General features: G+C 37.9%; 1 protein-coding gene across 1 annotated transcript in view; it reads right to left on the reverse strand.

The window, feature by feature from the left end:
• Window positions 1-13,523, reverse strand: part of SYT6 (synaptotagmin 6) — a 650,982-nt gene that overhangs the window by 38,623 nt on the left and 598,836 nt on the right. Inside the window, exon 5 of the mRNA XM_077481583.1 lies at window positions 1,482-1,653. Coding sequence (XP_077337709.1) covers window positions 1,482-1,653 — 172 coding nt within the window. The remainder of the gene's footprint in view (window positions 1-1,481; window positions 1,654-13,523) is intronic.

A 13,523-nucleotide genomic window follows, 5' to 3' on the forward strand; every position in this document is an offset into this window, starting at 1 on the left:
CTGATCAAGCAAAATATGGCCCACAAAAACCACTGAGCAAATTGTCAAAATCATTTTGAGACTTTGTACAAACTATTCCGGTACAAAAAGTAAGAAATCTCCATTAACGATGACCCAAATTGCCGTGGGTTTGCTTTGAGCAGAGTTCAGCAAGTTTGGATGCTGAACTTGAACTCTATTAAAATTAATGGAAACAAAAAAATTCCCATTTCCTGGGCTAACAGGCAAAGTATTATTTAAAAAAAATAGCATTGGATGGGTGGGCACTCCCCTGGGAACATGTAACAATCCAAAAATGTTTGTTAAAACTTTCATTTGGCCGGGGGTAATGATTTCCTAAAACACTGACATTTACAAAGGAAAAATGGTTTTAATAAAGGTGTATGAAAAAAAAGGTTTGGTACTAAATCATATATAGATAATTAATGTGCTCACCTACTACAATAAATTATCCATTTGGATCTTAATGGTTGATAACTTTCAACCAATAATTCATAAAAAAGTGTATAATTATAATAAATCTTGCACAAACCAAGGAATATGCAATCACTGTGATAAAGAAGATGATGCCAGTCTATTGAGATAGATAATGGTAGGAATGAAGCAAATGAGCGCCATACCTTTTTTCATTCACCCTTATTATTTCAAAGTGGTTTATTCACTTTTAAAGGGGCAGCTTCACTCATTTATTATATAAATGAGTAAATGTCACTGGTTGACACCAATTTATGTCACTTTATATCACAAAAAATGGTTTTAAACTGTTGGAAACTGACATTTCCCTTCTGGCTTCTCTTTGAAAACAAAATGCATGCAGAGGCCCCCCCCCAGAGACCATATTTAGGCAGTGTAGTCACTGTTATCCTCGTGCCTTTGCTTAAGCGGCAGGGAATCCCCGGCCATAAAAAGCAATTAGCTGGAGACTGTAGACAGCGGAAGCTATCTGTATAGAATCACTAGAATTACAGCTTCTTTATATGATGCTTGGCTCCCACTGAACAGGGGGCCAAACAAGCAAAGGTTTGGGCATTCGTCCAAAAGCACGTACAGCCAAATTCTGATCTGAACCATCGGCTCATTCCTAATCTTGATATAATTGAATTGTGAATGCACAGCAAATGTGTTGAACCGGTGTTTATAAGAGTAGCAGAGGCAACCTTGTATGAAGAAATGTAGTAACACCTTAACTAAACAAATATATTTTTAAGCAATATTTTTTTTTTTGAATGACTATGAAGAATACAATTGTATGTCAAATCATGATGATGATAATATGCAATGATAAAGGTATAATATAATATAAATAATTAATCAGCAGCATCATTGCTACCATTATTATCAACACACTATTCAAAAATATTTGAACCTTTAAAAATGTACATACTTAATAGCTATATATGTATTAAGATCATGTAGCACACTTTGATGGCATTACCCTCATCAGGAGAATAGCTTATTAATGAAAATGAATGATTGCCTACCTGTCATAGTCCATGATTGAGATCAGAAGACTGACTTGGTCCATGCTTTCTGGTGGGATATCAAAGATGATGGCCTCATTATATGTAGGGTTCAAGGTATTCCTTTTAATGGTAGTTTTCTTCTTTTTGAGCCTGCGCCCATCACAAAGGAGGGACACCTTTACATATGGATCTGTAAAGAAATGGAGGCAATGGTTTTACATATTTAAAGACTCTGCATGGAATACTAAATCAATTAAAAGTAAATAATAGTTTTTACCACATTAATTTATAAATTACTCACAGGGCCCATGGTATTGTTATATATTTTTCCAGCTCTGTATATATATATATATATATATATATATATATATATGTATATATATATATATATATATATATATGTATATATATATATATATATATATATATATATATGTGTATATATATATATATGTATATATATATATATATATATATATATATATATATATATATATATATATATATATATATATACACACGTAAGACATTCATAAAGTGCATTTCTACATTTGCAGCAAAATTAGTATAGCACTTACGGTACATTATATTTGTTATGTATTTCCAATTATAAAGCATATACATTTTTTTTGTTAATAAAAATGTTGATTAATCTTGTACATGTTTTTTCTAAAAGCTCCAAAAATGAAAAAATCATATTCATCTCTTCTCTTGTATTTAATTTTTATGAGGGTGTATGACACCCTCATAAAATCTGTTGTAAAGTAGATATATACACTTTTTGTCCTACAAAAGGATTAAATATATCTAGGCTTGGATTCTGCATTGTATGTTAAAGTAGAATTCCAGGCTAAACTCAAGTAGTCTTACCCACTTCAATACAGGTCATTTATACGCCCTTCCTGCCCAGACCAATTTTTAGCTTTCAGCGCCCTCACAATTTAAATGGCAATTATTCAGTCATACAACACTGTACCCAAACAAAATTTTTATCATTTTTTTTCATACAAATAGAGCTTTCTTTTGGTGGTATTTAATCACCACTGGGTTTTATATTTTTTGCGATATACGTGAAAAAAGAGCAACATTTTTTTTAGTTTCTATGATAACATTTTGCAAATAAGTAATTTTTGTTCATAAATTTGGGCCAAAATTTATACTGCTAAATCTCTTTGGTAAAAAATAACCCAAATAAGTGGATATTATTTAGTCTTTGTGAAAGCTATGGTGCAAATCATTGAAAATCATTGAAAATTGATCACATCTGATCACACCTGATACACTGACGGCCTATCTAATTTCTTGGGGCTCTGAAATGTCAGGAAAGTACAAATACCCCCCAAATTACCCCTTTTTGAAAATCAGACAGTCAAAGGTATTTAGTAAGTTTTTTGAAGTTGTAATTTTTTCCCACAATTCTTGGGAAAATTAAGATTTTTTTTTTTCACAAAATTGTCATAATAACACACAGCATATACATACTTCCAATTACACCCCAAAATACATTCTTCTACTCCTCCCGAGTTTGGTGATATCACATCTGTGTGACTTTTACACAGCCTGGCCACACAGAGAGGTCCAACATGCAGGGAGCACCGTCAGGTGTTCTAGGAGCATAAATTACACCTATAATTTCCTAACGACCTATTACATTTGTGAAGGCCCTGGAGCACCAGGGCAGTGGAATTACTCACAAAATTCTATTCTATGAGGCATAATGAGTCTTTTGAACAGTTCTGTTTTTTCCACAAGTCTTCGGAAAACGTGGAAAGAAAATTAAAACTTTTTTTTTTGTTTTACACAAAGTGGTCAGTTTATAAGATATTTCTAACTCAAAGCATGTACATAGCAAAAATGCCACCCCAAAATACATTCTACTACTCATCCTGAGTATGGTGATAACACATGTGTGAGACTTTTATACAGCCGGGCCACATACAGAGGCCCAACATGCAGGGAGCACCATCAGGAGTTCTGGAGCATAAATTACACCTCTAATTTCCTAACGACCTATTACACTTTTGAAGGCCCTGGAACACCAGGACAATGGAATTGGAGTGTACAATGACAATGGAGATAAGAAGTGTTATATTTATGATCATCTGGTATATTTCATCATATCAGAGTTTATTATCCCCTTAAAGGGGCAGGCACATAAAGACTTATTATAGGTCAGAATATAAGGGGAGAAGATAAAGGTGGAGGTGTGTGTATCACGTGGTGAAATCACAGAAGATATTGCTAGACATGTGCGATTCATTTCGTACGAATCGAAAATTCGTACCAATTTCCATAAATTCGTACATTTGGGAGGATCCGAAACTCAAATTGCTATGCTTCCAAATTTTGTACGAAATATGAAATTTCGTTTACGAATTTCGGATCTAAATTCCATTACAACAGAAACGCGACTGGTGTTTTGTTGACCAATCCTAGGTTTTCTTCTGCTGCTGAGTGAGGGTTGGGAAAATTACCTTTTTTTAATATGGGAGTGGGAGACTGGTACTGGTAGTCATTGGGAGATTCAGAATCGGACAAAATAAGAATATTTGTTAATTACGATTATTCGTTATGATGAAACACAGGAAGTCAGCACAGCACAGGGATGGTGGGAGCCCCTCATAATGATAAATTCATCATAACGAATGTTTGTAATTGTTACGAAAAGTGAACAAACCTAATGAAAATTTAGTACTAATCCAAATTGAATTTCGGAAACGAAATACGAATTAATGGCTAATACGAAACAGAAAGTAACGAAACAAAACAAATTTATTGATGGCGCAAATGTCTAGATCATATTGCATGGAGCACCATTCTTGGAGTGATTGATTACATATTATTATTATATATTATATCGATTATAATTTTTTATTTTATACATTGTTTACATTTTTGCAATGCACAGTATATGATGTTATAAGTATTTCACAGCAATTATATGATTATCACATGCAGTACAGTGCTGGATTGTTGTAGTCTTTGTAATATTCTTACTGGTATGTGATAGGTGAGAATATAAGGGGAGCAGACAAAGGTGGAGGTGTGTGTATCACGTGGTGAAATCACAGAAGATATTGCTAGACATGTGCGATTCATTTCGTACGAATCGAAAATTCGTACCAATTTCCATAAATTCGTACATTTGGGAGGATCCGAAACTCGAATTGCTATGCTTCCGAATTTTGTACGAAATATGAAATTTCGTTTACGAATTTCAGATCTAAATTCCATTACAACAGAAACGCGACTGGTGTTTTGTTGACCAATCCTAGGTTTTCTTCTGCTGCTGAGTGAGGGTTGGGAAAATTACCTTTTTTTAATATGGGAGTGGGAGACTGGTACTGGTAGTCATTGGGAGATTCAGAATCGGACAAAATAAGAATGTTTGTTAATTACGATTATTCGTTATGATGAAACACAGGAAGTCAGCACAGCACAGGGATGGTGGGAGCCCCTCATAATGATAAATTCATCATAACGAATGTTTGTAATTGTTACGAAAAGTGAACAAACCTAATGAAAATGTAGTACTAATCCAAATTGAATTTCGAAAACGAAATACGAATTAATGGCTAATACGAAACGGAAAGTAACGAAACAAAACAAATTTATTGATGGCGCAAATGTCTAGATCATATTGCATGGAGCACCATTCTTGGAGTGATTGATTATATATTATTATTATATATTATATCAATTATAATTTTTTATTTTATACATTGTTTACATTTATGCAATGCACAGTATATGATGTTATAAGTATTTCACAACAATTATATGATTATCACATGCAGTACAGTGCTGGATTGTTGTAGTCTTTGTAATATTCTTACTGGTATGTGAAACAATAGAGAGTCCAGCTGCACACTTGAACACCATTTTGTAAAAGTTGCACAAGGGTCGCTTAATTTGATATTTCATATATTGTGCAGCTTTATAGTTTATAGGCATAAAAGGGAAACAAAACTATAAACAGCTAATAATGGTAAATGCATAGAGGGCCTTGTTCTTCTGAAACTTTTAGTTTGATCAAAACATACAGTACTTCTGATTATTTTAAAGCATATATTCTAAGCACAGGCTTTGTTTACTATCTTTCGGCTTTAAAATATACATACTAAAATGGTCATACCCTTCAAAGTGTCAGTCCTTTTAATACAGAATATAATACTACTCAGAGCTGCAAAGATTACAATAAAACATAGAGGTCATCACAAAGGTCATAAGCTTAATTCAAGCAGTGAAGACTCCATGTCGCTTCTTCCACAATTTAATGGCTGCTAATGTACCACAACTGTTATGTGTAATTATTTAGTGTCCATTCATCATGCACATTGTTCCCAATTATAGTTCATTATCCTATTAGTGACCCCTGCTTAGAAACCTGCACATGTACTATATTAGCGATGTTTTTTTTGCAAATATTCTCTCTTTTCCTTTAGTTTTATATGTTACATTAAATGAGTTATTATGCTTAAAAAGATGTGTTATTTTCTATTAGATATAGTGATATCTTAAATGTAACCTTCATTATTCTTTACTATTCACATGAAACAGATTATCAAATATATTTTACGAACGAATCCATTAGTGTATGTATTATTATATCATTACATGCACATTATTGGTCATCATACTATTACATATAATTGGTATAATCAAAAAGAGCTGTAGCCAGGGGCATAAATGGCCACAATACGTACATAATATGAGGTTATTTGGTCTCAGCCTTAAAGGAACACTTCAATCAAAATGAGAAATTACAGTTATACTCAAGGCAGATAAAAAAAACATTAGTTACTTGTGTGTTTATTATTTGTGCTCATTAATCATAATTAAATGCATTTTAAATACAAGTAGTATAAATATCTGAAATGGATTTACATTAGCTCCCTGTGGTCCTCCATACATCAGTACTAGGAGATGGAGGGTCTGACTCTGCGCTAATCATGGCTATATTGCTTTGCATAGTACTGTCAGTCTAAAACTGCAAACATGCTTACAGGAGAATAGAGCAGAAGGAATACCTAATTATTGTGCTGCTGCTCCTTCACTGTCCAGTTAATAGTGTGGAAATTAAGCCTTTTTTTAAAACCATATCACTTAACCACTGTAGAACGGCTCCTAATTCTCCCTCTAGGGCCCTTTCAAATGGGCTATCCAATCGCATGCCGGTCAGTTTTTCAGGTGGACCTGATTGGAAGATCCATACATTCCCATGAACTGGTGGATGTAAATTTATACCTGCTTAACTTAGAGGCCGATCAGGCCCGCAAAAAAAAAAAAAAAAAAGAAGGAGGTTGACGGCATCTTCTTCCATTTGAGTGGACCGGATCAGAGGTAGCCAGGTATACACAGACAGTGAAGTCCATTTACTCCTGGTTGCCCAAAGAACAGAGCGCGCTCTGTTTGTGTATACTCTGCATTAACCGAGTGGACATTGACTTGTTATTTACCCACTCTGCACCAATCAGCAGGGGATTAGCTCACAGAATCCCTGGTGATTGGAAAGAAATGTGCTTATGTGATAGGGCCCTTAGGAGCGTTAATTTTTTTTAGGTTTTTATCTCTGTTTTTAACCACAGTGGAGAGAATTTCCTTGTAATGCTCATACAAAATAAAACTATTTCAAAAAGTTCTAACCTTTCTCCTGTTTTTTAATCCATGTCTCCATTGAAGAGATCTACCATTACTGCTAGTTTTGGCAGAAAGCAAGGGGAGTCTTCCCAATAGAAAACACAGATGGCAATATAAAATCTAACAGAGGGTCTTACCCTTCCCTATTTGCTTTTAAAACCAATATCCTGCTTTTTCAGTAGAAAAGAGTTTGTCTTTTAGGAAAACATTTTTCAGAAAAGACCACAGTTTGCAGTCATAAAATGGCATTTAAGACGTTAGCTTCTGCCAGGGGAGAAGGTCTTTCACCTTTAACAATGACTGCTTTGGAGTTTAGCTGATTACAATAAATGAAACTAATTCAGATGCATGCTCTCTTGCTAGTAGGTCACGGTCTAGGCCACAGACGACTGCAATATTATCTGCTGTTGTCAGCAACAACAGAGATCTCTTGTTCAGTTTGACTCTGGAGTATATATCAATTATATGCATGTTGTTTCCCTATTATTGCTAGATCATCACCTCTTGACAAGGTGAATAACGCAATACTGCCCTGTACAGTCCTCACTAATGCTTTCTGGATTAAAGGGAAGATATAATGTATTTTCAGTAAACAATGTTATTGGAATATTATTGCAATGTTTTGATAAGTCATTTTTGGTATTTTGGTGCTTGTTTTTATTTTAACTTCTTGAGATCCGCGCTATAGCCGAATGACGGCTACAGCGTGGACCTGCTTTGCCGGGACAACGTCTATTGCACGAGCGGCCTGCGTGCCCCCCCAGTCTATGAGACTCGCCTGATCACAGATTGGAGCAAGGGGTCGATCCCGACCCCTTACCACGTGATCAGCTGTCAGCCAATGACAGCTGATCATGTGATCACAACAGAGCCGGTAATCGGGTATTTTTCCTCCTTGTGCCGACAGCGCGAGGAGAAAAAAAAAAGCCGATCACCGGCGGCCGTGATCGGGACATCAGTCCCGATCACGGCGAGCTGGGGACAGCTCATCGGTGCCCACCTGCCCCCTGCCAGTGCCACCTAAAATATAGCAAAAAGTGCAACCCATCAGTGCCCATAGTGCCACCCATCAGTGCCCATAGTGCCATCCATCAGTGCCCACAGTGCCACCTATCAGTGCCCACAATCTGCCTCACACACAAAGTGCTGCACCTCAGTGCCACATATCCGTGCCCATCAGTGTCATGTACCAGTGCCCATCAGTGCCCATCAGTGACGCCCATCAGTGCCCAGCAGTGCCACCTATTAGAGCCACCTATCAGTGCCACCTATCAGTGCCCATCAGTCCCATCTATCAGTGATACCTACCAGTGCCCATCCATGCCATCCATCCATGCCAACCATCCGTGCCACCCATCCATGCCATCTTATCTGTGCCCATCTTTGCCCATGTTTGCCCATCAGTGCTGCCTTATCTGTGCCCATCAGTATTGCCTTATTTGTGCCTATCGGTGCCACCTTATCTGTGCCTATTAGTGCCGCCTTAACTGTGCCTATCAGTGCCCACCAGCGCCGCCTATCAGTTCCCACCAGCACCGCCTCATCAGCGCATTTCAATGAAGGAGAAAAATTACCTGTTTGCAAAATTTTATAACAAACTATTAAACATGATTTTTTTTATTTTGCATTTTTTTTTGTTTGTTTAGCAAAAAATAAAACTCCCAGCTGTAATTAAATACCACCAAAAGAAAGCTCTATTTGTGGGAAAAAAATGATAAAAATTTCATTTGGGTACAGTGTTATATGGCCGCACAATTGTCATTCAAAGTGCATCAGCGCTGAAAGCTGAAAATTGGTCTGGGCAGGAGGGGGGTTTAAGTGCCCAGTAAGCAAGTGGTTAATATACATATACAGGCATACCCCACTATTAAGTATGCAATGAGGTTTATTTACTAAAGCTGAAAAGTGTAAAATCGGGCTCACTTCTGCATAGAAACCAATGAGCTTCAAGGTTTTAATACCCAAGCTTAATTGAACAAGCCAAGGTTAGAAGCTCATTGGTCTCTATGTAGAAGTGAGCCTGATTTTTCACTTTCCAGCTTCAGTAAATAAACCCCATTGTGTACTTAAAAGTGGGGTATGCCTGTATTTACTCACCTGACACTTTATTAGGTACACCTTGCATATACCAGGCTGGACCCCCTTTTGCCTTCAGAACTGACTTAATTCTTCATAGTGTAGATTCAACAATGCGTTGGAAACATTCCTCAGAGATTTTGGTCCATATTGACATGATAGCATCACTCAGTTGCTGCAGATTTGTTGGCTGCACATCCATGGTGCAAATCTCCTGTTCCACAACATCCCAAAGGTGCTCTATTAGATTGAAATCTGGTGACTGTGGAGGCCATTGGAGTACAGTGACCTCATTGTCATGTTCAAGAAACCAGTGGTGAGATGATTTGAGCTTTGTGACATGGTGCATTATTCTGCTGGAAGTAGCCATCAGAAGATGGGTACACTGTAGTCATAAAGGGATGGACATGGTCAGCAACAATACTCACATGGCATTTAAATGATGCTCACTTGATACTAAGAGGCCCAAAATGTGCCAAGGAAATATCCCCCACACCATTACACCACTACCACCAGCCTGAACTATTGATACAAGGCAGGATGGATCCATGGTTTCATGTTGTTTATGCCAAATTCTGATCCTACCATGCCGTAGGTGAAATTGAGACTCATTAGATCGGGCAAAGCATTTCTAGTCTTCTATTGTCCAATTTTGGTGAGCCTGTGTGAATTGTAGCCTCAGTTCCCTGTTCTTAGCTGACAGGAGTGGCACCTGGTGTGGTCTTCCGCTGCTGTAGCCCATCTGCTTCAAGGTTTAATATTTTGTGCATTCAGACATGGTATTCTACATACATTGATTGTAACAAGGAGTTATCTGAGTTAACCATTTGGATATTTTATTTTATTCAGACCATTCTCTGTAAACCCTAGAGTTGGTTGTTCCTGAAAATCCCAGTAGATCAGCAGTTTTTGCAATAGTCAGACCAGCAACCATGCAGGGTTCAAAGCCACTTAAATCCCCTTTCTTCCCCATTCTGATGAACGCTTTGAAATTCATCATATTCACTAAGTCTAGATGCCTAAATGCATTGAGTTGCTGCCATGTGATTGGCTGATTAGCAATTTGTGTTACCAAGCAATTGAACAGGTGTACCTAAGTATATATTGATAAATATCCCCTTGGAAAAGTTATGGATCAAGTGTGCACTAAGGATGGGCCGAACGAACCCCTGTTCGGTTTGCACCAGATTTTTCGAACACCGCGAAAGTTCGGACCCGAATAACAAACCCCATTAAAGTCAATGGGACCTGAACGTCAAAAATCAAAAGTACCCATTTTGAACGCTTATATGCAAGTAATTAGGCATACAATGTTTATAGGGGTCAGGGTCCTGCCCTGGGGGACATGTATCAATAAAAGAAAAGTTTGTAAAAAATTAAATTTTTCAATGAGCAGTGATATTTTTATTTTTTTAACGTGAAAGCATAAAAAGAAAAATCCCTTCCAGTATAGTGCATCCCCTTAGTTTACCTGTAAAGTGTCAGATCTGTACCATGTCTAGAATCTGCTACAGCAATAATTGCATTTATAAAGCCCAAAAAAAAAAATTTTCCCTGCAAGCTGCCTTTATTTTGCTTAGCAACAGCTGGGGAGCCACTGTGTGTGATGAGGTCACAATGTAGTGTACTGGGAACAAGATTAGAGATTTTTTGGATACATTCTGGTGTCACTTTTACTTTGGATAGAAGTAACGGGTGCGTAAAAATTGGTCTTTGGGTGGCGCCTTCCCATCGTAACCCTATAAAGGTACTATTTTTTTTTCTGCACCTGTCAAACAGGTGCAGAAAAATTGGTGTGGTCTTCCGCTGCTGTAGCCCATCTGCTTCAAGGTTCAATATTTTGTGCATTCAGACCTCTCTGCGAGCTCTCTGTATAAAGCTGAATATCACAATATATCACATATATCAATTTGTTTTTAAACTCGACAACATACACTAAGCAGTCAAAACATTGTGACCATCCACCACAACATTGTGACCACCCAGCTAATATTGAGTAGATTCCCCTTTTGTTGCCAAAATAACCCTGACCTATCAATGCATGGACTTCACTAGACCTCTGAAGGTATGCTCTGATATCTGGTCAGTGTCAGGAGCAGCATTTGACTCCTGTAAGTCACACTGCTTTTGTCAGCTTGCCTAATTTCTACAGAGCCCCCCACCATCCACATAATATAAAAGAAAAGGTGATTCATCCGGCAAGGCCACTTCCTTCCAATGTTTCGATGCTCATGTGTCCATTTTAGGCACTTTTGCCTGTGGGCACTGTCCAGCATGGTCACCCTGACTGGTCTGCAGCTACACACCCTTATATAGACTCACCAGCCACTTTATCAGGGACACCTGTTCAATGGCTTGGTAACAAAAATTGCTAATCAGCCAATCACATGGCAGGAACTCAATGCATTTAGGCATCTGAAGACAATTTGCTTAGGTTCAAACCAAGCAACAGAATGTGTAAGAAAGGGATTTAAGTGACTTTGAGCATGACATGGTTGTTGGTGCCAGACAGACTGGTCTGAGTATTTCAAAAACTGTTGATCTACTGGGATTTTCACACACAACCATCTCTAGGGTTTACAGAGAATAGTCAGAAAAAGAGAAAATATCCAGAGGAGAATGGGAAGGCTGGTTGGAGATGATAAAAAGTAAGATCCCTTTCACACTGGAGCATTTTTCAGTCGCTATAGCGTTAAAAATAGTGCCTGCCAAATGCTCTAAAACAGCTGCTCCATGCACTCCAGTGTGAAAGCCCGAGGGCTTTCACACTAGAGCAGTGCTCTGGCAGGGCATCAGAGAAAGTCCTGTCAGTAGTTTCTTTGGAGCGGTGAAGGAGCGGTGAACTCACCGCTCCTCCATTGCTCTTCCCCATTGAAATCAATGGGGCAGCACTGTGATACCTCTAGCAAAACTCTGCTCCGGCTGCATTTTGCAGGCAGATTTAATCCCTTTTCAGCTTCTAGTGGGGGGTTAAAACCTCTCTGCTAGCAGCCTAATAGCGCCACTAAAACGACTGTAAATCGGTTCTAAAAATAGCACCTCTTTACTGCTGATGCCGGTGGCAGCTCAGTGTGAAAGGGCTCTAACTCAAATAACCTCTCCTTACAACCAACGTATGCAGAATACCATCTCTGAATGCACAACACATTGATGCAGAAGACCAAATTAAGCATTGTTTAAATGCCAAGGCCAACCTGAGTATTGTTGCTGACCATGTCCATCCCTTTATGACTACAGTGTACCCATCTTCTGATGGCTACATCCAGAAGGATAATGCACCACATCACAAAGCTCAGATCGTCTCAAACTAGTTTATTGAACATGACAGTTCACTGTCTTCCAATGGCCTCAACAGTCACCAGATCTAAATCCAATAGAGCATCTGTGGAATGAGGAGAAATGGGAGATTGGCACCAAGGATGTGTAGCCGACAAATGTGCAGCAACTGGGTTTTGTCATCCATTGTCAATTTGGACCAAAATCTCTGTGGAATGTTTCCAACACCTTTTTGAATCTATGCCATGGATAATTAAGACAGTTCAAAATATATAAAAGGGGATCCAACCTGGTACTAGCAAGGTGTACCTAATACAGTGTCTGCTGAGTGAATAACAAACTGTGTTGCACTGTGCTTTCACGCCTTTCTTTTTAAACCAATATGAACTTTTTAAGGTATTTGAGCTAGTAAACCTTCTATTGGATTGGACTACATGGTCTAAAATTCGCTCCCCACGTGCATTAGTGAGTCTTGGTCACCCATGATCCTGTCACTGGTTTGCTGCTTTTCCTTCCCTGGACCTCATTTGGTAGGTCCTGACCATTGCAGACTGAGAACATCCACAAGAGCTGCAGTTTTGGAGGTGCTCTGACCCAGTCATCTAGTGATAATAAAGCTAACATTTCATTTTGGCCCAATTTTCCATGAGGAAAATTGTCCCTGGATTCCTGGTGGTGAATGTCAGGCAGAACAGAGGACAAATCTAATCTATGAGGATACAATTTTAAAATGGAAAAGGAAAATGTACTTTATGGAAGCAGCAACATTTCAAACCTGACAGAAGTTCTAACTCTCTAAAAAAAGAAAAAAAAAGAAAAAGAAATGACCATAACTTGTCTTCACAATATAGGGATTTATATATTAATTTCTATGCTTCAGTGTTCCACTTTGCTGATAAGAGCTCTTAAGATAAAACCACTCACAGAATTGTACTCTTTTTGATGCATCAGATGGGTTATTGAGCAGTAATGCATAAACAATGCATAGCACTGCAAAGCAGATAATAAAAAATAAGATGTGGCTCTTCCATTGTACATACAGTATCACCTCTTCTCGCCCACATAACG

The sequence above is a fragment of the Lithobates pipiens genome, unplaced genomic scaffold (genome assembly GCF_037356315.1).
Source record: "Lithobates pipiens isolate NorthernLeopardFrog02 unplaced genomic scaffold, aLitPip1_a1.2 Scaffold_16, whole genome shotgun sequence".
In the NCBI taxonomy this organism is placed as follows: Eukaryota; Metazoa; Chordata; class Amphibia; order Anura; family Ranidae; genus Lithobates; species Lithobates pipiens.